Here is a 24,343-nt window from a genome sequence, read left to right as displayed (position 1 = left end):
ACGAAATTTTGAAGATTTCGTTACCGAAGTTTTGTATGGCAAATTTAGTTTCTCTTCAGCTGCGTACTAGGCTTTAATGTTTATTCAAAAGTACGAGAGGATATTTGAACTGACATTTGAATAAAAAAAAAAAAAAAAATAATCAAAGTTAATATTATTTAATCTTTTTTTTTTAATCCTTTTCCCAACCCATTTCGTTGAATCGAAACCAATTTTTTTTTGTAAAATCAAGTTGGCATATTATTTATCATGAGCGATTGAGTTCATTTTTCTCATGAGAAGACGAACCTTTGCTGCATCGTCAAGAGACGCCTCATCGATAATGAAAACGTCTTCGAAACGGTTGTCCCAAGATTCAAAAGTCAATCCATTTGCAGGATAATAGACAAATTCTTGAATGATGTTTGCCAATGTATCCATTGTGAATTCTTGACTTCAGCGTTCATCCTTTTCCTTGAAGATTGATTGCAAAAGTTTGCTTTGTATTCGAAAAGTTCAAGAATCTTCGGATCAGTCGTCATTTTTTTAAAGATGAATGTTGGTTTAATACATCTGTGTCTAGATTTTTTTGTACTTTTTTGTGATTACTTTAAACTGCTTATGTTACTTAAGCTGTTGTTACTTAAGCTGTTTTGCAAAATTGGGTTTGGTTCAAAACGCAATTTTTTAAAATGGCTTAAGTCGACATAAGAACACAAATGGTTCACTCGGCAACAAGTTTAAAATAGCTCATGTTGACTAAGCGATGAATATTTTTGAATTCAAATTGTCATAATAGCTTATGTCATGACTTAAGCTGATTTAAAAAAATATATTCTTTTTAAGATTTAGACGATTTTATTTTAACATATACATAGGCTATTATGCAAATGCAGTTTTTGTCCAATAAAAACTTAAGCAACTATGAATTTTTTTAAATTTAACGGTTTATTTTTTGCGTAGAGAAATGAGACCCAGACTAAAACAAAGCTGAACAAAAGGTGAATATGTTAAGAAAATAAAATCAATTTTCACTTACGTCGACATAAGCTCTTTTAACTTATTTCCACAGACATAATTACGAATTGAGTTCTTAAATAATCCTCGTTGCCAAATTGTTATATATGTACATTCAAGAAAACAAGTCTTTAATTAACAAGCTAACAATTTAATTTAATTTTCATATTCATATTGTTCTACCACATTATAGCAAAAGCTACTTGATTGATTTCAATATAGCTACATACAGATACAGTTTATATTAACAAGTGTTTCCATTTCCATATTGCTTCGTATTTTAATTTATAAGATCATTTAATTAAATAGGGCTTTTGTTAACAAATATTCTATTATCAATGTTACATTTACATGAAATCTGACAGTTTTTTAGTAATTAAAGTGTAAATTTTAATAAATAGCTCAAAATTGCACATAATGATTTAAAAAAATTTCGAATTCAAACTTTTTTCAGATTTTCTGAGAACATTTATTATAGTATAGTAATGTTGGTATATTTTTTTTAACACCATCAGAAAATAGAGATTTTAATGAACAAAATGCTTACCGACACCGAGTGCCTACTACCTCCTACTTCTCGAATTCGGATCGCCCGTAATTTATTTTTCCTTTAATTGTTAGTGTTATTTTTTTTTTTGGTTTCAAAAATTATCGACCCTGTTCTAGAAAGGAAATTCATTGATTTAATAACTTTGTAAATTTTTCCCTAAAAAAAAAAAATTCTTACTAGATTATCATAGGGTAAATTGTGATTTCATGCCAACATAATCGTAGTGTTTCTATACGATCTATAACATCTAACTAATACAAACGTAAGTACGCCAAAAATAAAGCTATATATTTGAACAGTGTGTATCTGTGAAAGGCAGTAAAAAGTATTCATTAAATTAAAGAATTTTTTTTATAAACCAGTCGAAGTCGAACATCGATTTAGTTTACCAACACGCATATTAATGTGTTTGCTGCAATCATAAGTGTTTTTTTTCAGTCAGTGTGTAGAGTGTTTACGAAACTGAAAACACTTTTAATTCATTTAACAAATAATAAGAATATTGATAAATGTATCTGTTGACGAAATACGTACATGTCAATATTGTGATTGTTGATTGTGAATCATAAACATTAAATTGTATCTTTCTTGCAATTCGTTTTATTCAATAATTTATTTCATCGAGTCAAAAGTAAGTAATTTTATAACAGTTAATTGGCAATATTTGATTTAATTTCAAAAAAGAAATATCACAGCAAGTTGATAAAAACATATTGTTTGAAGTTCGTAGAAAAATGTTTGTTTTCTTCGTATTTCTGAAATGCAAATTAAATAGGATTTATTATTTTCCTATAAATAAGGGTATATCTACCTACAAAAACAAAATGCATTCATTTGAAACTCGATTTTGGGTAATTTACAAATTACAAATAAAAAAAATATTGCTATAATTGTTTATCTCTTGTGTCATGCATCATGAATTGAATTGAATTGAATTGAATAATGAATTGAATGTTATTGAGTCTTTCAGGGTATATTTTCTTTCTTATTTAAAATAACAATCAAGTGTGTGTATGAGTATAAATATGAAATTGGCGGCTATTTAGATAATATTGCCTGCTCTTTCGGTTGCTTTGCAATTAGAATAGGTGAAGGTGTGTATAAAATGTTCGATTTTTTGTTTGTATTTTACTGCTCTTGCTCAAAAAGAGAGTTGATTTGATTTGTGGATTTCTCTTTCTACTCTACATATACAGAAACAGATAACATAGAAAAAGATTATTTACATATACATAAACAACTTGCTTAAAATAAACATTGGGTCTGTTTTGGTTTCTTTTTGGACAAAAATATGAAATTCTCAAATTTAAAAAAGTGAAGATGAAATCCTCTCAGAGAAAGAAAAATTGTGTTTTAGAGACAAAAATTGGCTACTTTTACAATATAAACAATACAAAATAAGGACAAAATCAATAAACTTGAGAAAACATTTCAAATAAGAATAAAGTTTATGTAAATGCTATTAATTTAGAAAACAAGTTGTCTGCTGAAAAATAAGAATGACTTATTTGTTAGAATAATAACATTGGTAGGTAATGGTGTGGCCTATATGGCCGTCTACCAAACTGACATTTTGGAGTATGATTACATTCATTAAAATACAGAAAATGTTAAATTTTTTGTTTACTATTTTATATAACTAAAAATTTTCTTCAAGAATAGCTTTTCTATAACGTAGAGCTGTGACTATATAGTTGTAGAGTCCATCCCATCGCTTTCATGTTATAAGACTACACAGCAAAGGCAAATCTGGTCGGTGTGGTACAAAATTAAGGTTAATAGTCCAGTGCATTTAGGATGTTCATATATGGACGACCCAGCAGTTTGTACCACCCCCAAATTTTTTTTGCTCATTCGATAGAGCATTGGCTGAATATCATTACCCTGATTTTTCGCACTCGTGAAATTCACCTTCCGGCCGCCATCTTGGATTTTAGTTTTTGTTGAATATCTCGATTTCTATTTATCCTACATAAAAGTTGTGTATACAAAAAACGTAGGCAATTAAATTTCGCGTCTTTTATATTAAGAACAATTTTTCGATTTTCTGAATATTAAAAAAAGTTACAAGCCAAAAAAGTAAAAAAAAATGAACAAAATGACAATTTTAAAGTTTTGAGCACTTTTTATCAAAATTATGAAAAAACGTTTCGAGAAAGGATTATTCACCTTAAAATTCTCTATATTTCTGCTTTACAACTTTTTTTTCTATCTCTATAAATACAAAAGTTATTAATACTTTTTTTGTTAAAAATGCTCTTTTTTGTTTGTGTTTTTTATCTTTACTTTTTTCTTAAATTTTTTTTTTACCAAATCTTGAATTTTAAATGATAAGTGAGTATTTTATAGCTTTATCTTACAAGAGAAAATTCGGGATCTGCAATTTTTTTATATTTAAGTCTCTTTATTTCGTAAAAAAGAGGTATTTTTTAACAAAAAAGTATTAATAACTTTTGTATTTATAGAGATAGAAAAAAAAGTTGTAAAGCAGAGATATAGAGAATTTTAAGGTGAATAATCTTTTCTCGGAACGTTTTTTCATAATTTTGATAAAAAGTGCTCAAAACTTTAAAATTGTCATTTTTTTCGGTTTTTTTTTTACTTTTTTGGCTTGTAACTTTTTTAATATTCAGAATATCGAAAAATTGTTCTTAATATAAAAGACGCGAAATTTAATTGCCTACGTTTCTTGTATACACAACTTTTATGTAGGATAAATAGAAATCGAGATATTCAACAAAAACTAAAATCCAAGATGGCGGCCGGAAGGTGAATTTCACGAGTGCGAAAAATCAGGGTAATGATATTCAGCCAATGCTCTATCGAATGAGCAAAAAAAATTTGGGGGTGGTACAAACTGCTGGGTCGTCCATATATGAACATCCTATAGTAATAGCCGTGTTTTATTGGTACTCAGTATTTTACTGAGTAAACATTTTATGCTCTAAATAACAAAAAACAATTACTTTAATTTTTTTTTATAATCCTTTATTGTTGAAGGGTAAAAAATGTATATAATACAGTAAAATAAGGAGAAAAAAGGGGTAAATCTCGGAATGAATGTTAGTAGAAATTTTTTTTGCTCAATATCTTCCTTTTGCCATTCTATAACATACCTCAAAAGTCTAGAAAAATCTCATGTCCGCTTGGCGCGATTTCAAGGTCAAATCGCGAAATGGAGATTTTCAAAATTAGCAAAAATAGGCTATGGTATTATATACACATATGATACATGATTTCAATGTATTTTTTAATGCTGATTCCAAAAAATCTAAAATCAAGAAAATCTGACGTCTCTGGAAAAAGTTATACCTGTTTTTCATCTGTCAACTCATATTATTATAATAGTTGCAAACTTACTGCCGAAAAACCCTTAAAAGTTATGGTAGATGAACCAAATTTTGCATGAAGATTTAAGAATCCATCATTATTAAAAATCAAAACAATCCATTACAAAAAGTATATATACCTACGAAATAATGGTATTTTTTGATGGAGGGGCAAATTTTTGGATATGCACTAAAGAAGATTCTTGTTCATCTTAGGAATAAGTGCTAATAGGCTATATTTTTTGTTTCAATGTTTGTTTGGATATTCTATAACTTATGTCAAAAATCTAAAAAAATCTCATGTCCGCAAGTCCTAATTTTCCTGGCTTGAAGATAAGATGCAGATTTTAAAAAAATTGAAAAACTACACTTCAGATATTTGTGTTAGATCAACATGAATGAGGTGCATTGCTTTTCAGGGATTGTCAGATTGATTTGTTTATGGATTTTGTTTGAATCGGCGTTAAAAAATACCTTGAAATCATATGGGTTATGTTGGTATACATATAGGAATCTAAAGTTTTCTTATTATTTTTTAAAATCTTCACCTAACTTTAGTTTAACCTGGAAAATTAGGACTTGCGGAAATGAGATTTTTTTAGATTTTTGAGGGTAGTTAAAGAATATCCAAACAAAGATTGAAATGAAAAAATTAGCCTATTGGCACTTATTCCTAAGATGAACAAGAATCTTCTTTAGTGCATATCCTAAAATTTGCCCCTCCATCAAATAATACCATTATTTCGTAGGTATATATACTTTTTGTAATGGATTGTTTTGATTTTTAATAATGATGGATTCTAAAATCTTCATGCAAAATTTGGTTCATCTACCATAACTTTTAAGGGTTTTTCGGCAGTAAGTTTGCAACTATTATAATAATATGAGTTGACAGATGAAAAACAGGTATAACTTTTTCCAGAGACGTCAGATTTTCTTGATTTTAGATTTTTTGGAATCAGCATTAAAAAATACATTGAAATCATGTATCATATGTGTATATAATACCATAGCCTATTTTTGCTAATTTTGAAAATCTCCATTTCGCGATTTGACCTTGAAATCGCGACAAGCGGACATGAGATATTTCTAGACTTTTGAGATATATTATAGAATGGCAAAAGGAAGATATTGAGCAAAAAAAATTTCTACTAACATTCATTCCGAGGTTAAACCCTTATTTGACTGGATTAATATGTTAAGAAAAAAATTTTCTCTGTAAACCAACAAATAAATAACTTTTGTTTATATTTAGCAATAATTTGTTGTTGTTTACCGTGTAAATTTTTACTGAGCTAAGTACTGAGTTACCAATAAAACACGGCTAATATTTAAACAGAGAAGAGCTGACTTCCGTTGCATATCTCTCGAACAGTATGTTTCCGAACTGCTCTAGGATCTCATTAAACTTTCTCCTTAGCCTTGACGGTTGCTCTCTTGACGTTATGTTCATGCTTGTGCCACATGTTGTGGCAAGTAAGTCCATTCTTCGAACATTGTTCCTTTTCCTTGGATAGCTGCTTTTAAAATTTTTTTTGGTATCCGTTTATCTTCCATTTCAATTACCTTTACAATAAAAATGAAGTGTATGGCAAGGGTGTCCAATACCAAAGATTGTGTACCCGTTTATAGTTAAATCATATAATTTGGCTTATTTTTTTTAATCGAATTATTTTTTTAACAAAATATCCACAGATTTAAAGGAGGAATGTCCCCGAACTTGCTCCCCGTAAAGCAGGATTGACAGCGCTGTAGAGCGGAACAACTTTTGTTTAACACTGTGCTCAACGTACCTGTTCCTGATGCATCTTTCCCATAACGATGAGATCGCGCGCTTGGCCTCCGCCAATTTTCCCTCCAGATGTTTTTTTCATATTAAGGTTTGAGATTACCAAAACTCCTAGGTATTTGTACTCGCGCACAATATCGCACAGCTCTTTTCAAGACTTCCTCTTAACAATTATTATAGTTGTATTTTGAGCATTACGATTTTGCACACTATATGCGGATTCGACACTTTTGCTAGTGTCACCTTTCAAGGAGCCCTGGGCCCTGCACAGATGGATTGTGCAGTATCACAGACATCGGAGTTCCGTCGCCAGGTAGGTGCGCCACCAAGTTCGATTCTGTGTTTTTTGCAATATTTTTTGGATTTACTCCTCATACAAAGATCTTGTTTTGATTTTCTAGCTGGACCACTCGTTGAGTTAATTCTTCATGACGGCATTGCAAGTTAGCAAACTCAATATGAAGGTGTTGCAGATTAGATTTTGTTGCTAGGTGCTTGAAGAGTTCATCGTTATTTTCTCTAAGTACCTATTTGTCTCATAATTGTTTCGACTTTTTGGGCAGATGGTGATCCCATATCGATAGTTTTTGCAGCATAGTAACGTTTTTCACTTGGAGAATGTTCAGGAGAAGTTTCAATTAGAGCTCTTTTGCTCATTGGTTGAGGTTAGTTTTTTGATTTGCTATTTTACAGCTCGGGGTTTCTTATTACTAAGGCTTACTCAGCAGATTTTGATTTTTTCTTTTACTTTTTTTCAACTATCTTTTTAATAAACCTAAGCAATAACTGCACTTTATTTTCTATTTTAATAAATTTTCTTAAAAGGACCACACTTGACAGATGACTAATAATGACAGTTTTGGCTAATAAAAACAATTTTTTTTCAGCATTCGTTGGTAGAAAACGATTTTGTCTATCTTCATAAATAATTCCATCTTCTTAAAATATGCTCCCACACGCAAAATTAATCAAAAATACTTCTAATATTTTGGCCCACATGCAATAAAATAGAATAAGACAGGTTATAACATGAAAAAAAAAGCACGTAGGTGTAAGATAAATACACATATTGTTGGCCGAATATTGGGCTGCTGTTTTTGAGCCAAAGACTTACTTGATCTTAAGATATCTCGGGTAATAAAAGAGATATCGGAAAAATTTAAAGAGTTTTTGGAAGAAGGAAACCGGTTATTACTGACACCGTTAGTAACCTCACATAAAAACATAACCTTGTTTTGCCATTTTATAACGTTAATATCTCAAGTTTTTGGATCTTGACGCATTAATCTTCCTGATTACAAAAAAAAACCACGACAGACGTTTTAACCGCGCCCAAACAACCGACAGACGAGCCCTAAAACGCATTTTTTACGCGTGGTTGGTGTAACCACCTGGAAATAATTGGATCCTGACGCCATCTTCGCCCAAATGGTTACAAAAATATTCATGACAGAAGTTTCAACCGCGCCCAAACACCCGACAGCGACAGACGAGCTTAAAACAATTGGATCTTTTTGGTCTTGACTCCCTGATTAGAAAAATATCCATGACAGACGTTATTCGCCCCCAAACACCCGACAGACGAGTCCTAGATCGGTTACCTGTCACTCAAAAAATCTGCTCCCAGCTGCCAGCTCTCGGTCTAAGTAGTAAAACCCGGATAAGTACCTCAACTTAAATGCCCCATTTTGATAGGCACTAAAGCGGGGAAGGTACTTACAAAGACCCGCTTAAGTGCTCATAGGCAGTTATCTCTATATTTATTTAATAATAAAAAAAACATGTTTGATAACTAAAAACATAATCTTCACAAAACAAAATTACTTTGAATGTTTAAAATAGCTAACTAACTAATTTCTACCTATGGTAGAATTTTAAAGCAGTTTAGGAAATGAAGTTATTCTTACAGTTCAAATTTGTTTCAAATGTGTACTTAAAAGAATTTTTTGCAAGTAAATTCAATTATAAAATTTGAAAAGCCAGGCAATTAAGCGGGCAAGGTAGTTAAACGAAAGGTACTTAAAAGATCAATTTTATGTGAAAAAAGCTTAAAATTTTGGTGCTAAGCAAACAAAGGTACTTATGCGGGTTAGGCACTTAAGCGAGAGGCACTTATCCGGGTTTTACTGTACCTATTAATAATTTTTTTATATAAGAAAGTTGAAAAAAATTATAATTTTCAAATAACTCCTTTCTATTATACAAAATAATGATAACTCAGTGATAATGATTCAATTCAATTCATATGAGTATGCCGTTATCACGTAAAATGATCGTCTGTAAACCGACTTTACAAACAACCATTTTTTATTTACTTTTACATAAAATTTCAAAAAGTATTACATGAAAAACTGGTAAATCATGTAATTGTAATATCTGCTATAGTATTCCAAGAAACGTATAGTTTTTCGAAAATATCGTTTATTGTTACAAATAATGTTTGCTTACAAAGTTTGTACATCATTTTCAAAACAATAGTTTTGTAAAGCAAATAATCAACCAAATTATTTATCTATTTTTTTTAACAATTAGATTAATAATTTTTAAGAAAATCTTTAAAAATACAAGGCAAATAACATTTTTACTTTTAGAAAATAAATTTTTATACATAATTGTTCGCATAATTTTTGTTTGAAATGCTTCTTAACGCTTTTTTTCCTAACACAACTCATTTCCAGCTGCTGTACTACCGTAAAGAATTTCTCACCGGCAACAGTACTCTCAAATCAATAACACTCCATTTTAATTTCAACGGAAATGGATGATAATTACTCTGACCTGTCAATTAAATCGGAGGAAGATGAAGACCCTCAGTTGATTGATAATGACTATAACAGCATGTTTAATGGTTCTTTCAACAAGGACAATGACAATGAAACGAAAACTCAAGAATTATACGAGTTACTTCAAAATTGGAATCAGTTGGAACTTTTCGAACATTTTAAAAGTAACACTAGAATATTTAGTTCAAAAACTATTATCATCAAGTTTTTAAATTTGTTTTTATTCTTTCTTTCAGATGAAAAAATTGATTTGGAAGTTTTAGCTGTTATAAAACCTCATTATTTCGAAAGACTCCTTGCACCATTTACCTTGGGAACTCATATAATGTTTGAACATAACTTAGAACAATGGCGTAATTCAATAGGTTTCCCATTGCCTAGACATAGAGACACCACATCTATGTTTGAACCATATCGATACGATAAAATTTCGTCCTTAAGACCGTTACAGCACACAATAGTTTCCTCCCCGCCAACTGCATCACCAGCGGTATCGAGTTCTTTCAAAGAAATATCACCTATCACTCAAAATCCTGAAACTGCATCTCAAACTAGAATAACTCTGGAAACAATTTTGAAAACTAGCCCTAAAGGACAGATGCTAGTAGAGATCTATAAAAAAAATCAAAAATTCAAAGAAGCCCATAGGACGTTATTGATTCACCTAATAGCCGAATATTTCAACGACAAAGGTATTCATTTAGAGCTAGCAGCAACTTATAGTATTGAGAGAGAAATAATCTCAAAATTTCCATCGGAACAACTAGTACGACACATACAATAAAATCTCAAATTTTGTGTTTTAGTTATTTTAATCTATTTTTAAATATTACAGGAGTTTTATAGAACTTCAAAACGAGGAAGGATATATAACAAATACTGTAACTACAAATATTCCCTAATAAAAGTGAACCGTAATTCCAATGTAAAAGTCAGTACTGCGGGTGTTCCAAATGTAGCTGAGCCAATATCGGAACTAGGTAAGCAAATTAAATAGTCATTTGTTACATAATTCGATTCGTAAAATCATCGAACTGGACATAAAATCCTATGATGATTAATTCAAATCAAAATTGTTGTTCAATTCATTAAAAAAAAATCCAAGAGCACTCGAAAATCAAGACGAGATCTTTGCCAAAACAACCTAAATATTTTTATTGAAGGTTTAAGCTTTAAGGGGTCCTGAATTCGGAAGCGAAGTCAAAAAAATTTGAAATAATACCGTTAAGAAAATGCAAGAAAAACCTTATTTTTACTGTTTTTGAGGTTATGCTTTAATTTTTGGTAATTTTTTTATTGTAACGGTGGTGTTGATAAGAACTGTTTTTCTTCTTCCAAAAACTTTTTAAATCTTTCCGATATATTTTTTATTGAACAAGATATCTTATGTTAATTTTAATAAGCCAACGACTAACTTAACTTAATTAATAAGATTTTTGTCACAAGAACCAAAATATACTTTTCTGAAGATTTTAAGTGTGGTGAACTCTAATTTGAAGTCAGAAATATTCTATTAGCCTCCGTTTTTGAAATGTTACCGTAATAAAATGCAAAGAAATGTTTTTTTTTTAGCAACGGCAGGATAATTAAAACGGAGAATACATCTGAATTCAGGTTCGCGTTCAAAACCTGCGGGAAAATAAAGTTTATATTTTGGCACATTCCGTCAAGAAATTAAAAACTCAAATCTTTTTTAAATGCTTCTTCTGGGCGCCATTTATAATTTTAAAAATTGAGAGTCTTTTTGTATTTTCTATAATAATATTCTTAAGTGTAACAAATTTACCCACTTTTCGTCAAGAATATGATTTTTGACGCCATTGGCATTTTGAGAATTTTTTATTCGAAAAATTGTTATTCTCACTGTATATATCTTTTGCCTGATTTACAATATTGCGAGACGACGAGACGAGAGCGAGACGAGATTTTTTCTTGGTCATTTAATTCGTAAGCCATTTCGAATTGTTACGATTTTTTTATGGTAATTGTTTATTTTTGACAGGAAATAGAACCAAAAAAAAGGAGATTATTTGGCCAAACATCGAAAACTAGACATCAATTTTACTCTCGCAACGCTCTCGTCTCGTCGGCGTCGTCTCGCAATATTGTGAATCAAAAAACTTTGTACTTTTAGTTCCAGAACAAGGCGCAGAAGTTTATGTAACTTCATTAAAATACGACAACTTATCCGCGGAACAGTTTGAAACGAGTTGGAAACTGTGTACGAGATATCGTATTAATGAAATCAGAGCTCTGAACTCTTCTATACCTCTTATTTTCACAAAATGGCCTCAATACAAGTCGCCTCTCGGAAATAAATACGTGAGTTTAAAATATTAACTTATTCTTGACAATTAATTGATTTTATATGAATAGATTGCAATGGATTTTCAATACCTACATTCAAATTGGAATTCACTTGTGACTAATTGGGATACGGCAGCTGAAAAATTATTGCAGTTTCTAAGCACGGGTCATTGTATTAAAAGTCATGAAATCCGAACAGTTTTGAGAAATATCAAAAATACTGAATCTAAAAGTAAGTATATTTTACAACTACTGTTAGTTTAATGATAAAAAAAAGGTTATGTGTACTACTTTATGTTTAAAGTACCTATAGTAGGAGATCCGGCCATAGGACGACCTACCCTCATCGTTATACCAGTTGAGAGTTATATTTTCTGAAAGCTAGTGTCTAAGGAAATAAATTGCACATGGGTTGCCAAGCGATATCCTGTCAAGGCATAGGGTTGCCAGGCCTTAAAGTTCATTTTTGCAAATTTTTGAAAATGCGACCCTGCTTATATGGCAAGCCTTAGAGTTGTAAAAAAAATATAATGTAATAGAAAATTTAATTTTAAAATTTTAATTTTCAGGATTTTTTAAAATTTGAAGTTTGAGTAGGGTAAACAAAGGCGAATTTAGAAAAAGGGCAAAAATCTATTATCTAAACAAAACGTGATAGAAATAAAATTGAAATTGGAATCGATAGATATTATAAATATATGAAAGCCACACATACAAATAAAAAATGTAAAAAATCTACAACTCGAGATATAGTCTTTTTAGAGTCATGATACTCCAATTCGATATTTGAGAAATAATTCACCAAAAATCAGAATGAAAGATTTTTTAAATAATTTTTATGTGATAAGTTAGGAAAAATAAAATAACTTGACACGTGTCTGTCAAATTTTTAATTTAACTTACCGTTTTTGCGAGGGGATTTTTTGAAAAGGTGCTTATTTTCGTATTTCAACATATTAAAGGAAAAAATCAAGTCATGGGACGACCTATCCACCTCATTATACCAGTTGAAAGCTATATTTTCCTAAGGGTAGTGTCTAAAGAAACAGTTTGCACATGGGTTGCCTGGCAACATCCTGTCAAGGCATAGGGTTGCCACGCTTTAAAGTTCATTTTTTGAGTTTTTTCGACCACACCACCCTGCTTATATGGTAAGTGTTAGAGGTGTAAAAAAAAATTATGTCAGAGAAAATTACATTTTAAAATTTTTAATTTTCAGGATTTTTAGAAATTTGACATATAAGAAGGGGAAACTGAGGTAAATTTGAAAAAAGGTCAAAAAGCTATTTCCTAAACAAAGAGTGGTAAAAAAAAGATTGATACTGGAATCGGTAGATATTGTGAAGTTATAAAAGTCACACATACAAACCAAAAATGTAAAAAATCTGCTACTCGAGATTTAGACGTTTAAAAGTCAAAACCGTGAAATTCGATGTTTGAGAAATAATTCACCAAAAATCAGCACGAAAAGTATTTGAAATAATGTTTATGTTATTAGAGAGCAAAAACAAAATAACTTGACACGTATCTGCCAAATTTTTGATTTGACTTTGTTTTTGGCATATTTTAGAAGAATTATAGATTTTTACAATTCAATTAATCGAAACAGAGAATTGAATTGTAAAAATCTGTAATTCTTCTAAAATACACAGGAGCCAAAAACAAAGTCAAATCAAAAATTTGGCAGATACGTGTCAAGTTATTTTGTTTTTGCTCTCTAATAACATAAACATTATTTCAAATACTTTTCGTGCTGATTTTTGGTGAATTATTTCTCAAACATCGAATTTCACGGTTTTGACTTTTAAACGTCTAAATCTCGAGTAGCAGATTTTTTACATTTTTGGTTTGTATGTGTGACTTTTATAACTTCACAATATCTACCGATTCCAGTATCAATCTTTTTTTTACCACTCTTTGTTTAGGAAATAGCTTTTTGACCTTTTTTCAAATTTACCTCAGTTTCCCCTTCTTATATGTCAAATTTCTAAAAATCCTGAAAATTAAAAATTTTAAAATGTAATTTTCTCTGACATAATTTTTTTTTACACCTCTAACACTTACCATATAAGCAGGGTGGTGTGGTCGAAAAAACTCAAAAAATGAACTTTAAAGCGTGGCAACCCTATGCCTTGACAGGATGTTGCCAGGCAACCCATGTGCAAACTGTTTCTTTAGACACTACCCTTAGGAAAATATAGCTTTCAACTGGTATAATGAGGTGGATAGGTCGTCCCATGACTTGATTTTTTCCTTTAATATGTTGAAATACGAAAATAAGCACCTTTTCAAAAAATCCCCTCGCAAAAACGGTAAGTTAAATTAAAAATTTGACAGACACGTGTCAAGTTATTTTATTTTTCCTAACTTATCACATAAAAATTATTTAAAAAATCTTTCATTCTGATTTTTGGTGAATTATTTCTCAAATATCGAATTGGAGTATCATGACTCTAAAAAGACTATATCTCGAGTTGTAGATTTTTTACATTTTTTATTTGTATGTGTGGCTTTCATATATTTATAATATCTATCGATTCCAATTTCAATTTTATTTCTATCACGTTTTGTTTAGATAATAGATTTTTGCCCTTTTTCTAAATTCGCCTTTGTTTACCCTACTCAAACTTCAAATTTTAAAAAATCCTGAAAATTAAAATTTTAAAATTAAATTTTCTATTACATTATATTTTTTTTACAACTCTAAGGCTTGCCATATAAGCAGGGTCGCATTTTCAAAAATTTGCAAAAATGAACTTTAAGGCCTGGCAACCCTATGCCTTGACAGGATATCGCTTGGCAACCCATGTGCAATTTATTTCCTTAGACACTAGCTTTCAGAAAATATAACTCTCAACTGGTATAACGATGGGGGTAGGTCGTCCTATGGCCGGATCTTAGACTACTACTATGTACTTAAACACAAAAAAATAATATAAAATTGTGTTTTTTATTACGACTGGGTTAAACTGGACAAAAAAAAACCCAGTCGGGGCTAAGAAATTTAGACGTTCGAAATTAACTCATTTGGGCTGTAGTGAAAACAAGCTATTATATTGGTCTCTTTGAATTTGTTTTCGATATACATACCTACATTCGATATATATACATACATACTCCCAAAATCAATTAAGTAAATGTTTCTCAAGACATAATTAATTTAAATTGTACTTTATTATTTTTTTTCTCTTCAGATTGTCGTGATGCTGCTTTGTTGTGGTGCTTGCATGGCTATTTAAAACCAACAAATACAATATGTGGAACTGACGAAAAAGGAAACAGAAGCATGTCAAAAGTGTCAATAAAGGAGTCCCAGGATTCATTTGTCTATGTTGCAAAATCAGTGGAAGATATTGAAATCCATAGACAAATTTTGAACCAACAATACACCAGCTTTTATCCATTTATAGCTGTTTTGGGCACTGATATATTGAACTTTTCACAAATATTTGTTTGTGTGGAAGACGCAAAATATTCGTTGGAAAATTTTGTAAACGCAGTGGATTTATGCTATAATCTTATAATTTTGTTCAAATTGGAATATCCAACTGCATGCAAGGCTATTTGGAGTTTCATACAAAATTATTTTTTCGAAATTAAACCCGAAACGCGGTTCCCAAGGGTTCATGTATTGATAAATGAATTGAAAGACAAATAAAAATTAACATTTTTAAAGTTATTACCAGTACAAATTCTTCTTTCTATTAAAATGTATTTGTATTGAAACTAAAATATCCATTGAGCATATCACTTCGATGATTTTGAATGCAAAGTTTGAATAAAGCCTTCTTTTTTTTTCTTAGTTTAAATAATTTAAAAAAGAAAACAGAGCAGTACGACATGTTTAGAATAAAAAATAACATGAAGAGTGAGCGCGTAATCAGTGATGCAGTGATTCACTCCCCGGGAATCTAGTCGATCCGCAACCGAATCAAATTTCAATCCTTGAACTTCCCGGGATGAATTGTATTACCGATCCACGAAAACACACTTAACTGCTTACCGACATATGTCGTAGTTGACATATTTTAAGTCAAATTTCCGACAATAAACAAACAAATAAGAAATTTTTGGAAATAAACATAAACAAAATAAAAAATAAAAAAAAAAATGGATTCCATTGTTTTTTTTTTAATTCAAGGGAAAATGTGTATGCACAAATAAGAAGCAAACGCAAGGATTTACGGTTCAAGGCAACAAAAATCCTTGAACTTCCCGATGAATTGTAAGTATTTTATTCCTCAAACAAAGCAATGTGCAAAATGCTATGGGTAAAGCATTAAAGTAATATCCTGAGCCAGGACGGTCACTTGGTAAGCGAACGAATCGTCCAAACAATGCCGGCGACAAAATAAACACTCCGCTATTGAATGCAATATAGCTGCCGACTGCTTGGCCGCTGAAAACCTTCTTCACATACTTCAAATCAAGCAATGCAGATAAATTTGGTTGTTTGAATTGAATTGTTTTGAATTGTAACCTTTTCATACAGGTTTTTTTGAAGATCAATTTAGTCCTCCAACAATTTAGTTTGGGTTGGTGGTTTTGTAGATGATTTTGGCTTCGGGTTTGAGATGTTGGGTACATTGGTGCCGTTCTCTTTTTCAACAATTCCAAAGTTTTCATCTAAAACTTCGATTGTAAGCCCTGCTTCTTCGAAAAAGCTGTTTTGCAGGGAACAAACAGGTGGTGTTACCGAACTGGCCACGAATATTGCCCCAAGCTTTCGTTTTTTTGGCATTCCAAAAGCTTGGGTCTGGGGAACACCATCAACACAGAATTACGTCCTCTTCTAATGGGTTGAAGTTAACCTGATTAAATGGGCCACCACCCGTTGCATTCAGCAATCTTTTGTTTTGGGATAGTTTTTTTTCTCAAGGAGGACTTTAAACTGTTAATAAATCGAACTGCTCTTTTTCCACTCCGCAACTTCTTTTATTGGTGGACCGTGAGAATTTAAAGTGTCCGCCAAGTTTTGCCAAAATTCTTGAACTTGCTCCGGAGACTTTTTGGTGAAGTTTTTTGCAACATCAGGTTGGGTTTTCATCTTTTCGACCATCTCATGGAACTGGTCACGTTTTGTAATTCTTTTTCTGCAAACAAAATAATGGTTATTAAATAATTTTACCAATTTTTTGTTTTTTACTTACTTTTTGTTATTTTCCATTTTGTGCTAACTGTTAATGTGTGAATTGTGACATGAAATGTAAAACGTCAAAAAATGAACTATGTTATCGACAGTTATCACTTCCGCACCGGGCAGGTTCAGTACTAGGGAATCTTGCGAAAGTAAATCTCACACGTTAGGGCTCTTATAACCCCGCTTTTTAAGTACACTGTTTCCAAACGACAATTTTTCGTCTGTAGAATGCTCTACCTACCTGTTGAATTGAGAAGGATAAGCAACTTGCAAAACAATACAAAAACTTTGAATAAACATATAAAATGCTGATAAATAATTTTTAAATTTAATGTTATAATTTATTATAAAAAAAAAAACAAAAAAAAAAGAAAAAACAAAACAAAAAACACTAGTTTCAGAATTTTCATTTTGAAAACTTGTATAAATATTTCTTATAACCGAGTTGCAGGTACTTAGCATTTCTTTAAAAACTACAAAAATGTTTTACTATATTAATGTTTTCTGAATGAAAAAATATAAATACAAATACAATAAAACTTTGAGATATAAATCGCTGTTTTTAAAAACTCTTATGTCTGGGACAGAGCTTGGCCAACCAGAGTAGCAGTCTATGAAATCACAAATACATTGTAAAGTTATAGAACAGAATTCTTTTCTATTTCTGTATACTCGTGTTTGTGCCTTTGGTGCTATTGTTGGAACATAATATGTGTGTTCATTCCACAATTCCGATCAGATTTTTGAAGGGTGATATTGCAGCAAATTCTCTTTTTGTGGCAACGAGCTCTGCACCAGTTGAGCATTTGATGTGTTTCGGCATCATATTAATTAGCTTGACCACTCTAACAAAACATCTTCACAAGTTGCAAATTAGCAAAAATAAGAGCAGCTTGATTGGAAAATAATTACCTGTATGAATCAGGTGTTGCCAAAAGCCAGATAACAGCAAGGAGTTGGGTTTTTATGGCAATCTGTTTCTCACTTGTTTCTAGGAGAATCAACTCGAAGGCAACTCTCGTTAATCGAAAGTTTTCCTGGAACTGTCTTTCGTCGTAGGCGCCGCTATTATTACTATTACTCTTCGGACGACAACACGTTATTGTAGGTATGACCTTCGATTTTAAATAATTTTTTTTCCAAATTAAGTCATTTTTTTTTAATTGCCCCTCCCTGCTGAACGAGAGGAAATAGACCCCCCTCCTATACGATTTTTTTCTGTCTCGACCCAACCTACACGCCCTAGCTTTTTTTTCGACAGATCAACAAAATGTAACATTAGTCGTTCCTAAATAGAAATTTAAATTCTATAACAAAATCTAACAAAGACAACAAAAACGATGTTTTGACACATCAACCAAAGTTAACTTTATTTAAGAAAAGAACGGCCACTTGCACACTAAGGCCTAAGACAACAAACTAATTTGGTATCTTTTCGCTAAGACAAATTATAGAAAACAAACAAGGCTTCCTGCACAGAGAAAAAAATACTTAAAATAAATATGGAACACAGAAAAAACAATGAATTAATAAAATAAACATAATTCATTTAAAAAACTATTCAGTCTAAGGACAAATGAAAAGCTTATTACTAAATTCATATAACACACATAAATAATAAAATAAATAATAATAACGATTTAATCTAAAAGCACAAAAAACTTATTACAAAAAAAAAAAAAAAAAAACAATTAATTCATACAACAAACATTCATTAAAATAAATCATTTATGGCCAGTTTGTTGACACTAGATTACCTTTTAATCAAGAATTATTCTAAAGAAAATTTTTGATTAAAATATAATCGAGTGTAAACAAACTGGCCCTAAGTTTAAGAGCACAAAAAACTTATTACTAAATAAACGAAACAATAAAAAATGTTTTTATTCCAAGGAAAATCCTTGATTAAAATATAATCGAGTCTGAACAAAATAGTCTAGTTTTATCACAATATTCATATCACAATAAGTTATTATAGTGAGTCCTAATTTGTTCAAAATCGATTATCTTTTAATAGAGGATTTTCCTTGGAATAGTCCTTGATTTAAAAATATTCGAGTTTAAACAAACTGGCCCTTAGAGCACCATAATTTTAATTGTCTTGCACTCCCTACTCTTTGTTATATTTTTTTTAACTCAAATTCAAATTTGCGTTGCCACAGTATTCTTATCTCCTTAAATTCCTCCAACACTTCTCTGGCAATTGCAACCTTTTCCTCCTCCAGAGCAAACAGTTTTTCTCGCCTGCTTGTTGGCTTTTTCGTTGTTTTCTCGGTTACTTGCATGGGAGAACCGGCAGATGTAGGGTCGAGAGAGCTCACCGTAGGCGCATTCCTGACACTTACTTCCTCTTGATAAATCATGCACATTTGGTCAAAGAAAGGCCAGGAAATGCGCCCACGACCTGTGGAGGTTTTTTTTTATTGTCTAAGATACGATTGTAACTTATTTTCATGTTTGAAAGTTTTTTTTCGAGGGTGCCCTCCTTAAGCTTGTAGCCTTTCGATTCCATCACCTCTTTAATTTTAAGGAATATATTCCTCCGCCTTATTTTAGGATTCCGCAAATCCTTCTTATGCCTCCTGCATTCATCTAAGAATAGCTGCACGGAGCGGTGTTCCCAAGAAGCTTCTGAAGATAAAACAAATCATAAACTATTTTTTATAATACGATTAAAGATCGTTTAATTTTACCTTCTTCCGAACTATTAGTGTTTTTGGTACCCAAAACACCCCCCATATAGAATGCGGCATGTACTGATGGATCTGTAAATAAATAAAACAAATCATAAATTATTTTTATTATAAAATTAAAGAACATTTAATTTTACCTTCTAGCGAATAATTTGTGCTTTGAGCACCTACATTCCGTTCTATGTAGGCTGCGGCATACACTGGATCTGTAAATCTATCATTTTGTTTAGAGCAATAAAAAAAAAACTATTCAGTTTTAAAGTTAAAAAAAAAAAAACATTACCTGCACGATTTTTTGGCAACATCTTCTTGGTACTCTAATTCATAGTTTTTATCTAACCAACTAACTATTATTTTCATTTTAAGTGCTTTTCATTAAATTTCACTAAAAAATAAAAATCAAAATACAAATTTCTTTGCATCAAACAGCTGCCTGAGAACTGTCAACTAACTTTGAAGCTGAAATTTTTACACTATGTCGGAGGCGAAATTTTAACTAATTTTGTAGTTGTTTTCAGCCAATCAGATCTAGTTGACTACGTAGTCACTACATTCGTGAATGGGCCTGTTACTGTTATCTGATCTGGATCACGCGAATAATTAAACACAGCTATTGATAACAAAGTTTAATTTATAGAAGAAAGAAAGTTGGAAATATCAATGTGATTAATTACCAAATGTGAGAATTCTGTTCGAGCTAGTATAGTACCCTAGAAACATGGATATTCTTTTTCTATCCCTTTTGACTTATTAAAAAATGAAAATGTATATATTAGACTGATTCAAAAAAAAAAATTTTTTTTGTTCAAAGTAACACCGAAAGTATTGTAGGAAATCACGAAAAAAAATTCTGTAAAAGTTTCAGCCCTTAATATTAACATTAAGTACTGCCGCATCGAAAATTTCTATTTGCCATATGATTTACATGGGAAATATTGTGTTTTTGAGTTTGGAATTTTATAACTCTTTAATGGTTCATCAAAAAGGCTAAATTTAATCATTTTCGTATATAAAATTGGACTAACTCAAAACTGAATTTTATGGCTTACGCCACTATTGTTCTCTTAGCCTCATATGCAGTATTTAGCCTCATATGTAGTATGTATGGTGTATGCCACTGCTTGCGAGCCAAAGTGAAGATCCTTTACTCTTCTTCGGAAAATAGTATAAAAAATGCTTAAAAACAAAATCTAAGATTGCTAACTCATTTCTGCATGATTTCTAAAGTATTTTAGCTCGTAAAATGAGTTTATTTTTAAATTTTCGAAGGGTTTCGTCAATGTAAATGATTACATCGGGAGATCCAGTTTTTTTTTTTTATAGAAAATATGTTTTTGTTGTGCAGTCTGTTTAAAGGTGATTTTTTGGGGTACAATATTCGTTCGAAAATATCAAGTGTTTCGTTTTAGTTTTAAACACTATACCAACCAGCAGCGCGCTTACGCTTAACACTTTATTAAAATTATAAAAATACACAAAAAAAAAAATAAAACAATTCAATATTTACAAAGAGAATTATAATTTTCGCTTTGATTCTATTATTTTTAGTTTAAGATAAGATCGCACGTCAAACTGACTTGAGATTTCTACCAAAGAATGAGTAATGTTTATTTTAACTTGCATTATGACCAGACCATTCAGCAAATATTTAATTTCAAGTTAAAGACTTAAGTTCTACGTTTTGGTATTGGCTACAAAACAAATTCAAAACTTCGCTTGGTATGTATGACAGATCAGAAGAGGGACAGGCAGGGCTACTTTTGCGCCTCTAAAGTGGCGTTTTTCCTCTTTTTTTACCCAATCCACTTTCCCTCCACTTTTTAAAAATTGTCAAAAAAAATCCCTCTTTTTGATACTTTGGTTCCACTTTTTCAAAATTATGTACGTTTGATTAAAAAAATTGACATATTTTTGAAAATCAAGTAAAATGTGACTTATACATACCACTTTCAATTATAACGACTTAATTGTAAAAAAATATACGTTACTGTTGTTTAGCGCTGATTTGGTCTTTTATAAGCTTATTTTTGACAAATTTTGTGTTCTTTTTTGAAGAAAATAGGCACAGGCTATGTTTTTATAATATTCTGTTTTTAAAATTGTATGAACATAATACAATTTTAATTTTAAGAAATTGTGTTAAAAGGTTGGGTTCGGAAAAGGCGCAAATGAGGTATTTCGTGTGACTGTCGTACTTAGCTTATTCTATTTTCACATTTACTGGGGCCTCTTTTTTATGAAAATCCTCTTTTTTGGCCTCTTTTTGAAAATCTACGAAAGTAGCCCTGGGGACAGGAACAACATAAGTCACATTAGCAATACATTCTGAACAATTTTAATATGTTTTGGATTTTGGAAGTTTTCAAAAAAGCCACCAAAGAGGAGCAAAAAAAAAAATGGCTTGACCCTGGGAGAATATTAAGTGAAGGAACGCTAGCAACCTGTTCACGGTAACTTTCGCAAGATAACCTGCGATAATTGGATTACCTAAATCTCTTAAAACTTTTTACAAACACCACATAATCTAACTTTAGTTGAATCTGTACTGTCCAATGAATGAGAAGACCTGTTCGATCCTCAATTTGTTGCTTCGATGGACTTCTTACGCTTCTTTCATACAAACCCAAGCCGTCCAGATCAATTAATAACTTAACCACATTAATAGGATAAATGTAAAAACTGAGGCCGGTAGAAAAGCTTTGCGCAAAAACGAAGTGCATGGACGAGCAAAGGTAAAGAAGACGCTTTTGACAGAACGACATAACGAGAATTTTTGAGGTTTCAATTCGCAAAGAAAATACAACAAATATATTGTTAGTGATTGGGCAAGGGTTTTTTGGTCGGATGAAATAAAAATAAACTGATTTGCGTCTGATGGCCAATAATGAATTTCTTTGATTTGGAGGAAACCTGTTAAACAAATAAGCTCTACTATAGAAAAGCCAAACCAACACTTTTTGTCAGAAACAAATTTCAACCAAACTCAACAACATGAAAGCCAGGGTGAAGGAAAAGTATTCTAGGAGTTTGCATGGCGACAAAAATTTAGAATTCGAGATTCTTCTTTTAAATTTTGTGCTCAAGTTTGCTCAAGTACAAAAGTACAATTGGATGAACAAAAGTACAATTGGATTTAATTCGATACAATTTTAAAATTTGCATCCTTAAATTTGCTTACAATCAAAAAATATAATTTCGAGTCGTTTATATCTTTGACTCCGGGTACAAAGGGGTTAAGTCAAAAAAATCGATTTTCGGATTTTTATTGGACTTCAGTCAGCTTTCTTTTCTCTTTCGTTTGGTCCTATCGCCATAGCCCTAGCGTATCCTCTTCCGTTAGAAATGATTCGGTACAAAGGGTTTAAGTCAAAAAATTTTTAAATTGTATGGTACTAAGGGCGTAAGTTTACTAAACTCCTTTGTTTTTGCATTCATTTTTAATTTTTAAATAAAAAAATTGATCCTAAAGCGTTAAGTCAAGAGGAAGGAAAAAAACGATAAGCGATTTTTCTACAGTATTATATTATTTCAAAAAGAATTTTCTTTTTTGGTTATAAATCACATTAATATTTCCAATTTTTTTTATAAATTAAACCTTGTTATCAATGTAAATAAAGATTTTTCTTGACTTAACACCTTTGGACCAAGTTTATTTTTGAAGACTAAATGGCTCTAAAGTGTTAAGTCAACACAAATTTGTTTTTAAAATGGTCATTTTCTGGTAAACAGCATATGGATATTAAAAAAGATCTCTTAAATGATGTTTCTGCATCATTACTTTTTAAAAATAATAATATTCAGATTAACAAACAAAAATTGAAACTTCAAATTAATTTTCTTCAAAACTACATTTTCTGACTTAACACCTTTGTACCCAGTGCCAAAGATATAACGACACATCTAAATTTGTATTAATATTAAGTATTATAAATACCTTTGACTGGGATCTGCCGGTTCACAATCGGCCGCTTTGTTCTGAACGCATTCATCGCTTAATTCTAATCTACATTCCAGTTGTTTGGAATAAGTTTCATTTAATTCTATATTAAAATTTGTTTTTGATTTTTTTTCCTACCAAAAAAAAAAGAATATTCAAAAAATCAACAATGAGTATAGAGCACTGGCAGACTGCAAAAAAGTTCAAGAATTTAAAAAATACTCAATTTCAGATTTTTGGACTGAAATAAGTCTTATTAAAAATGAACGTAATAAATTTATGTTCGGATATATTTATAAAATTGTGCAAGGCGTTCTTTCTATCCCACACCCACATTCATTCAGACACTAATAAAGTCAAAATGTCAAAACCCACAGTACACATAAGAAGATAAAATCTTCCAAACTGACATTGGTCGCATTGTCAAAACATGACAATTTGGCGACCAATGTCAGTTTGAAGAAAAGTGACAGCTACCGTAATTCTCAATTGTTTGAATGTGGTTTGAATTATTGTGTATTTTTCTGTGCTCTGTTGTGTTATATAAAAATTTTATTCGCGATTTTTCACAATAATTTAAATTGGTGTTTTAAATTTCGAAATTATATCTTGTTCTTTTATGAGCTTTAATAAAAAAAATGTGCAATAAATCGGTGTAATAATAACAACAGGGGAGAGAAATCCAAGAATAAAATTTCTTTTTTCCGTTTTCCGTATGAGGAAAACGAATTACAAACGTGGATATTGGCCTGCTGCAGGAGTGATACCATCAACATACCGAATGCAAGGGTTTGTAGCGTCCATTTCAAGGAAGAAGAC

General features: G+C 30.9%; 2 protein-coding genes across 2 annotated transcripts; one reads left to right on the top strand and one right to left on the bottom strand.

The window, feature by feature from the left end:
- The first annotated feature begins 1,841 nt into the window (after positions 1-1,841).
- Positions 1,842-15,434, top strand: LOC129920869 (uncharacterized). The gene is made up of 7 exons (XM_056002355.1): positions 1,842-2,177; positions 9,343-9,611; positions 9,684-10,213; positions 10,283-10,427; positions 11,582-11,769; positions 11,824-11,986; positions 14,949-15,434. Exons 2-7 carry the CDS (start codon positions 9,422-9,424, stop codon positions 15,410-15,412), a joined length of 1,680 nt encoding a protein of 559 aa, XP_055858330.1. The 5' UTR covers positions 1,842-2,177; positions 9,343-9,421; the 3' UTR covers positions 15,413-15,434.
- A 3,290-nt stretch (positions 15,435-18,724) lies between these two features.
- On the bottom strand, positions 18,725-23,039 carry LOC129920862 (uncharacterized). Its single transcript, XM_056002354.1, has 4 exons — positions 19,871-23,039; positions 19,725-19,801; positions 19,588-19,659; positions 18,725-19,525 (listed from the first exon to the last, which is right to left on the bottom strand). The coding sequence occupies exons 1-4, from the start codon at positions 19,945-19,947 to the stop codon at positions 19,254-19,256; spliced, it is 498 nt and encodes a 165-aa protein (XP_055858329.1). The 5' UTR covers positions 19,948-23,039; the 3' UTR covers positions 18,725-19,253.
- Between the last annotated feature and the right edge of the window lie 1,304 nt (positions 23,040-24,343).

Source organism: Episyrphus balteatus, chromosome 1 (assembly GCF_945859705.1).
Source record: "Episyrphus balteatus chromosome 1, idEpiBalt1.1, whole genome shotgun sequence".
Lineage (NCBI taxonomy): Eukaryota > Metazoa > Arthropoda > Insecta > Diptera > Syrphidae > Episyrphus > Episyrphus balteatus.
The sequence above is the reverse complement of the archived record's forward strand: the minus strand, read 5'-3'. Positions and strand labels throughout refer to the sequence as shown.

Excerpts from the sequence above, each read along its gene's own strand:
- LOC129920869 (XM_056002355.1), top strand. The coding sequence starts at position 9,422 with ATGGATGATAATTACTCTGACCTGTCAATTAAATCGGAGGAAGATGAA. Across the intron at positions 10,214-10,282 it reads AATTTCCATCGGAACAACTA|GAGTTTTATAGAACTTCAAA; the intron begins GTACGACACATA and ends TAAATATTACAG. Across the intron at positions 11,770-11,823 it reads CGCCTCTCGGAAATAAATAC|ATTGCAATGGATTTTCAATA; the intron begins GTGAGTTTAAAA and ends TTATATGAATAG.
- LOC129920862 (XM_056002354.1), bottom strand. The coding sequence starts at position 19,947 with ATGAAAATAATAGTTAGTTGGTTAGATAAAAACTATGAATTAGAGTAC. Across the intron at positions 19,660-19,724 it reads CACAAATTATTCGCTAGAAG|ATCCATCAGTACATGCCGCA; the intron begins GTAAAATTAAAT and ends ATTTATTTACAG. Across the intron at positions 19,526-19,587 it reads CACTAATAGTTCGGAAGAAG|AAGCTTCTTGGGAACACCGC; the intron begins GTAAAATTAAAC and ends TTTTATCTTCAG.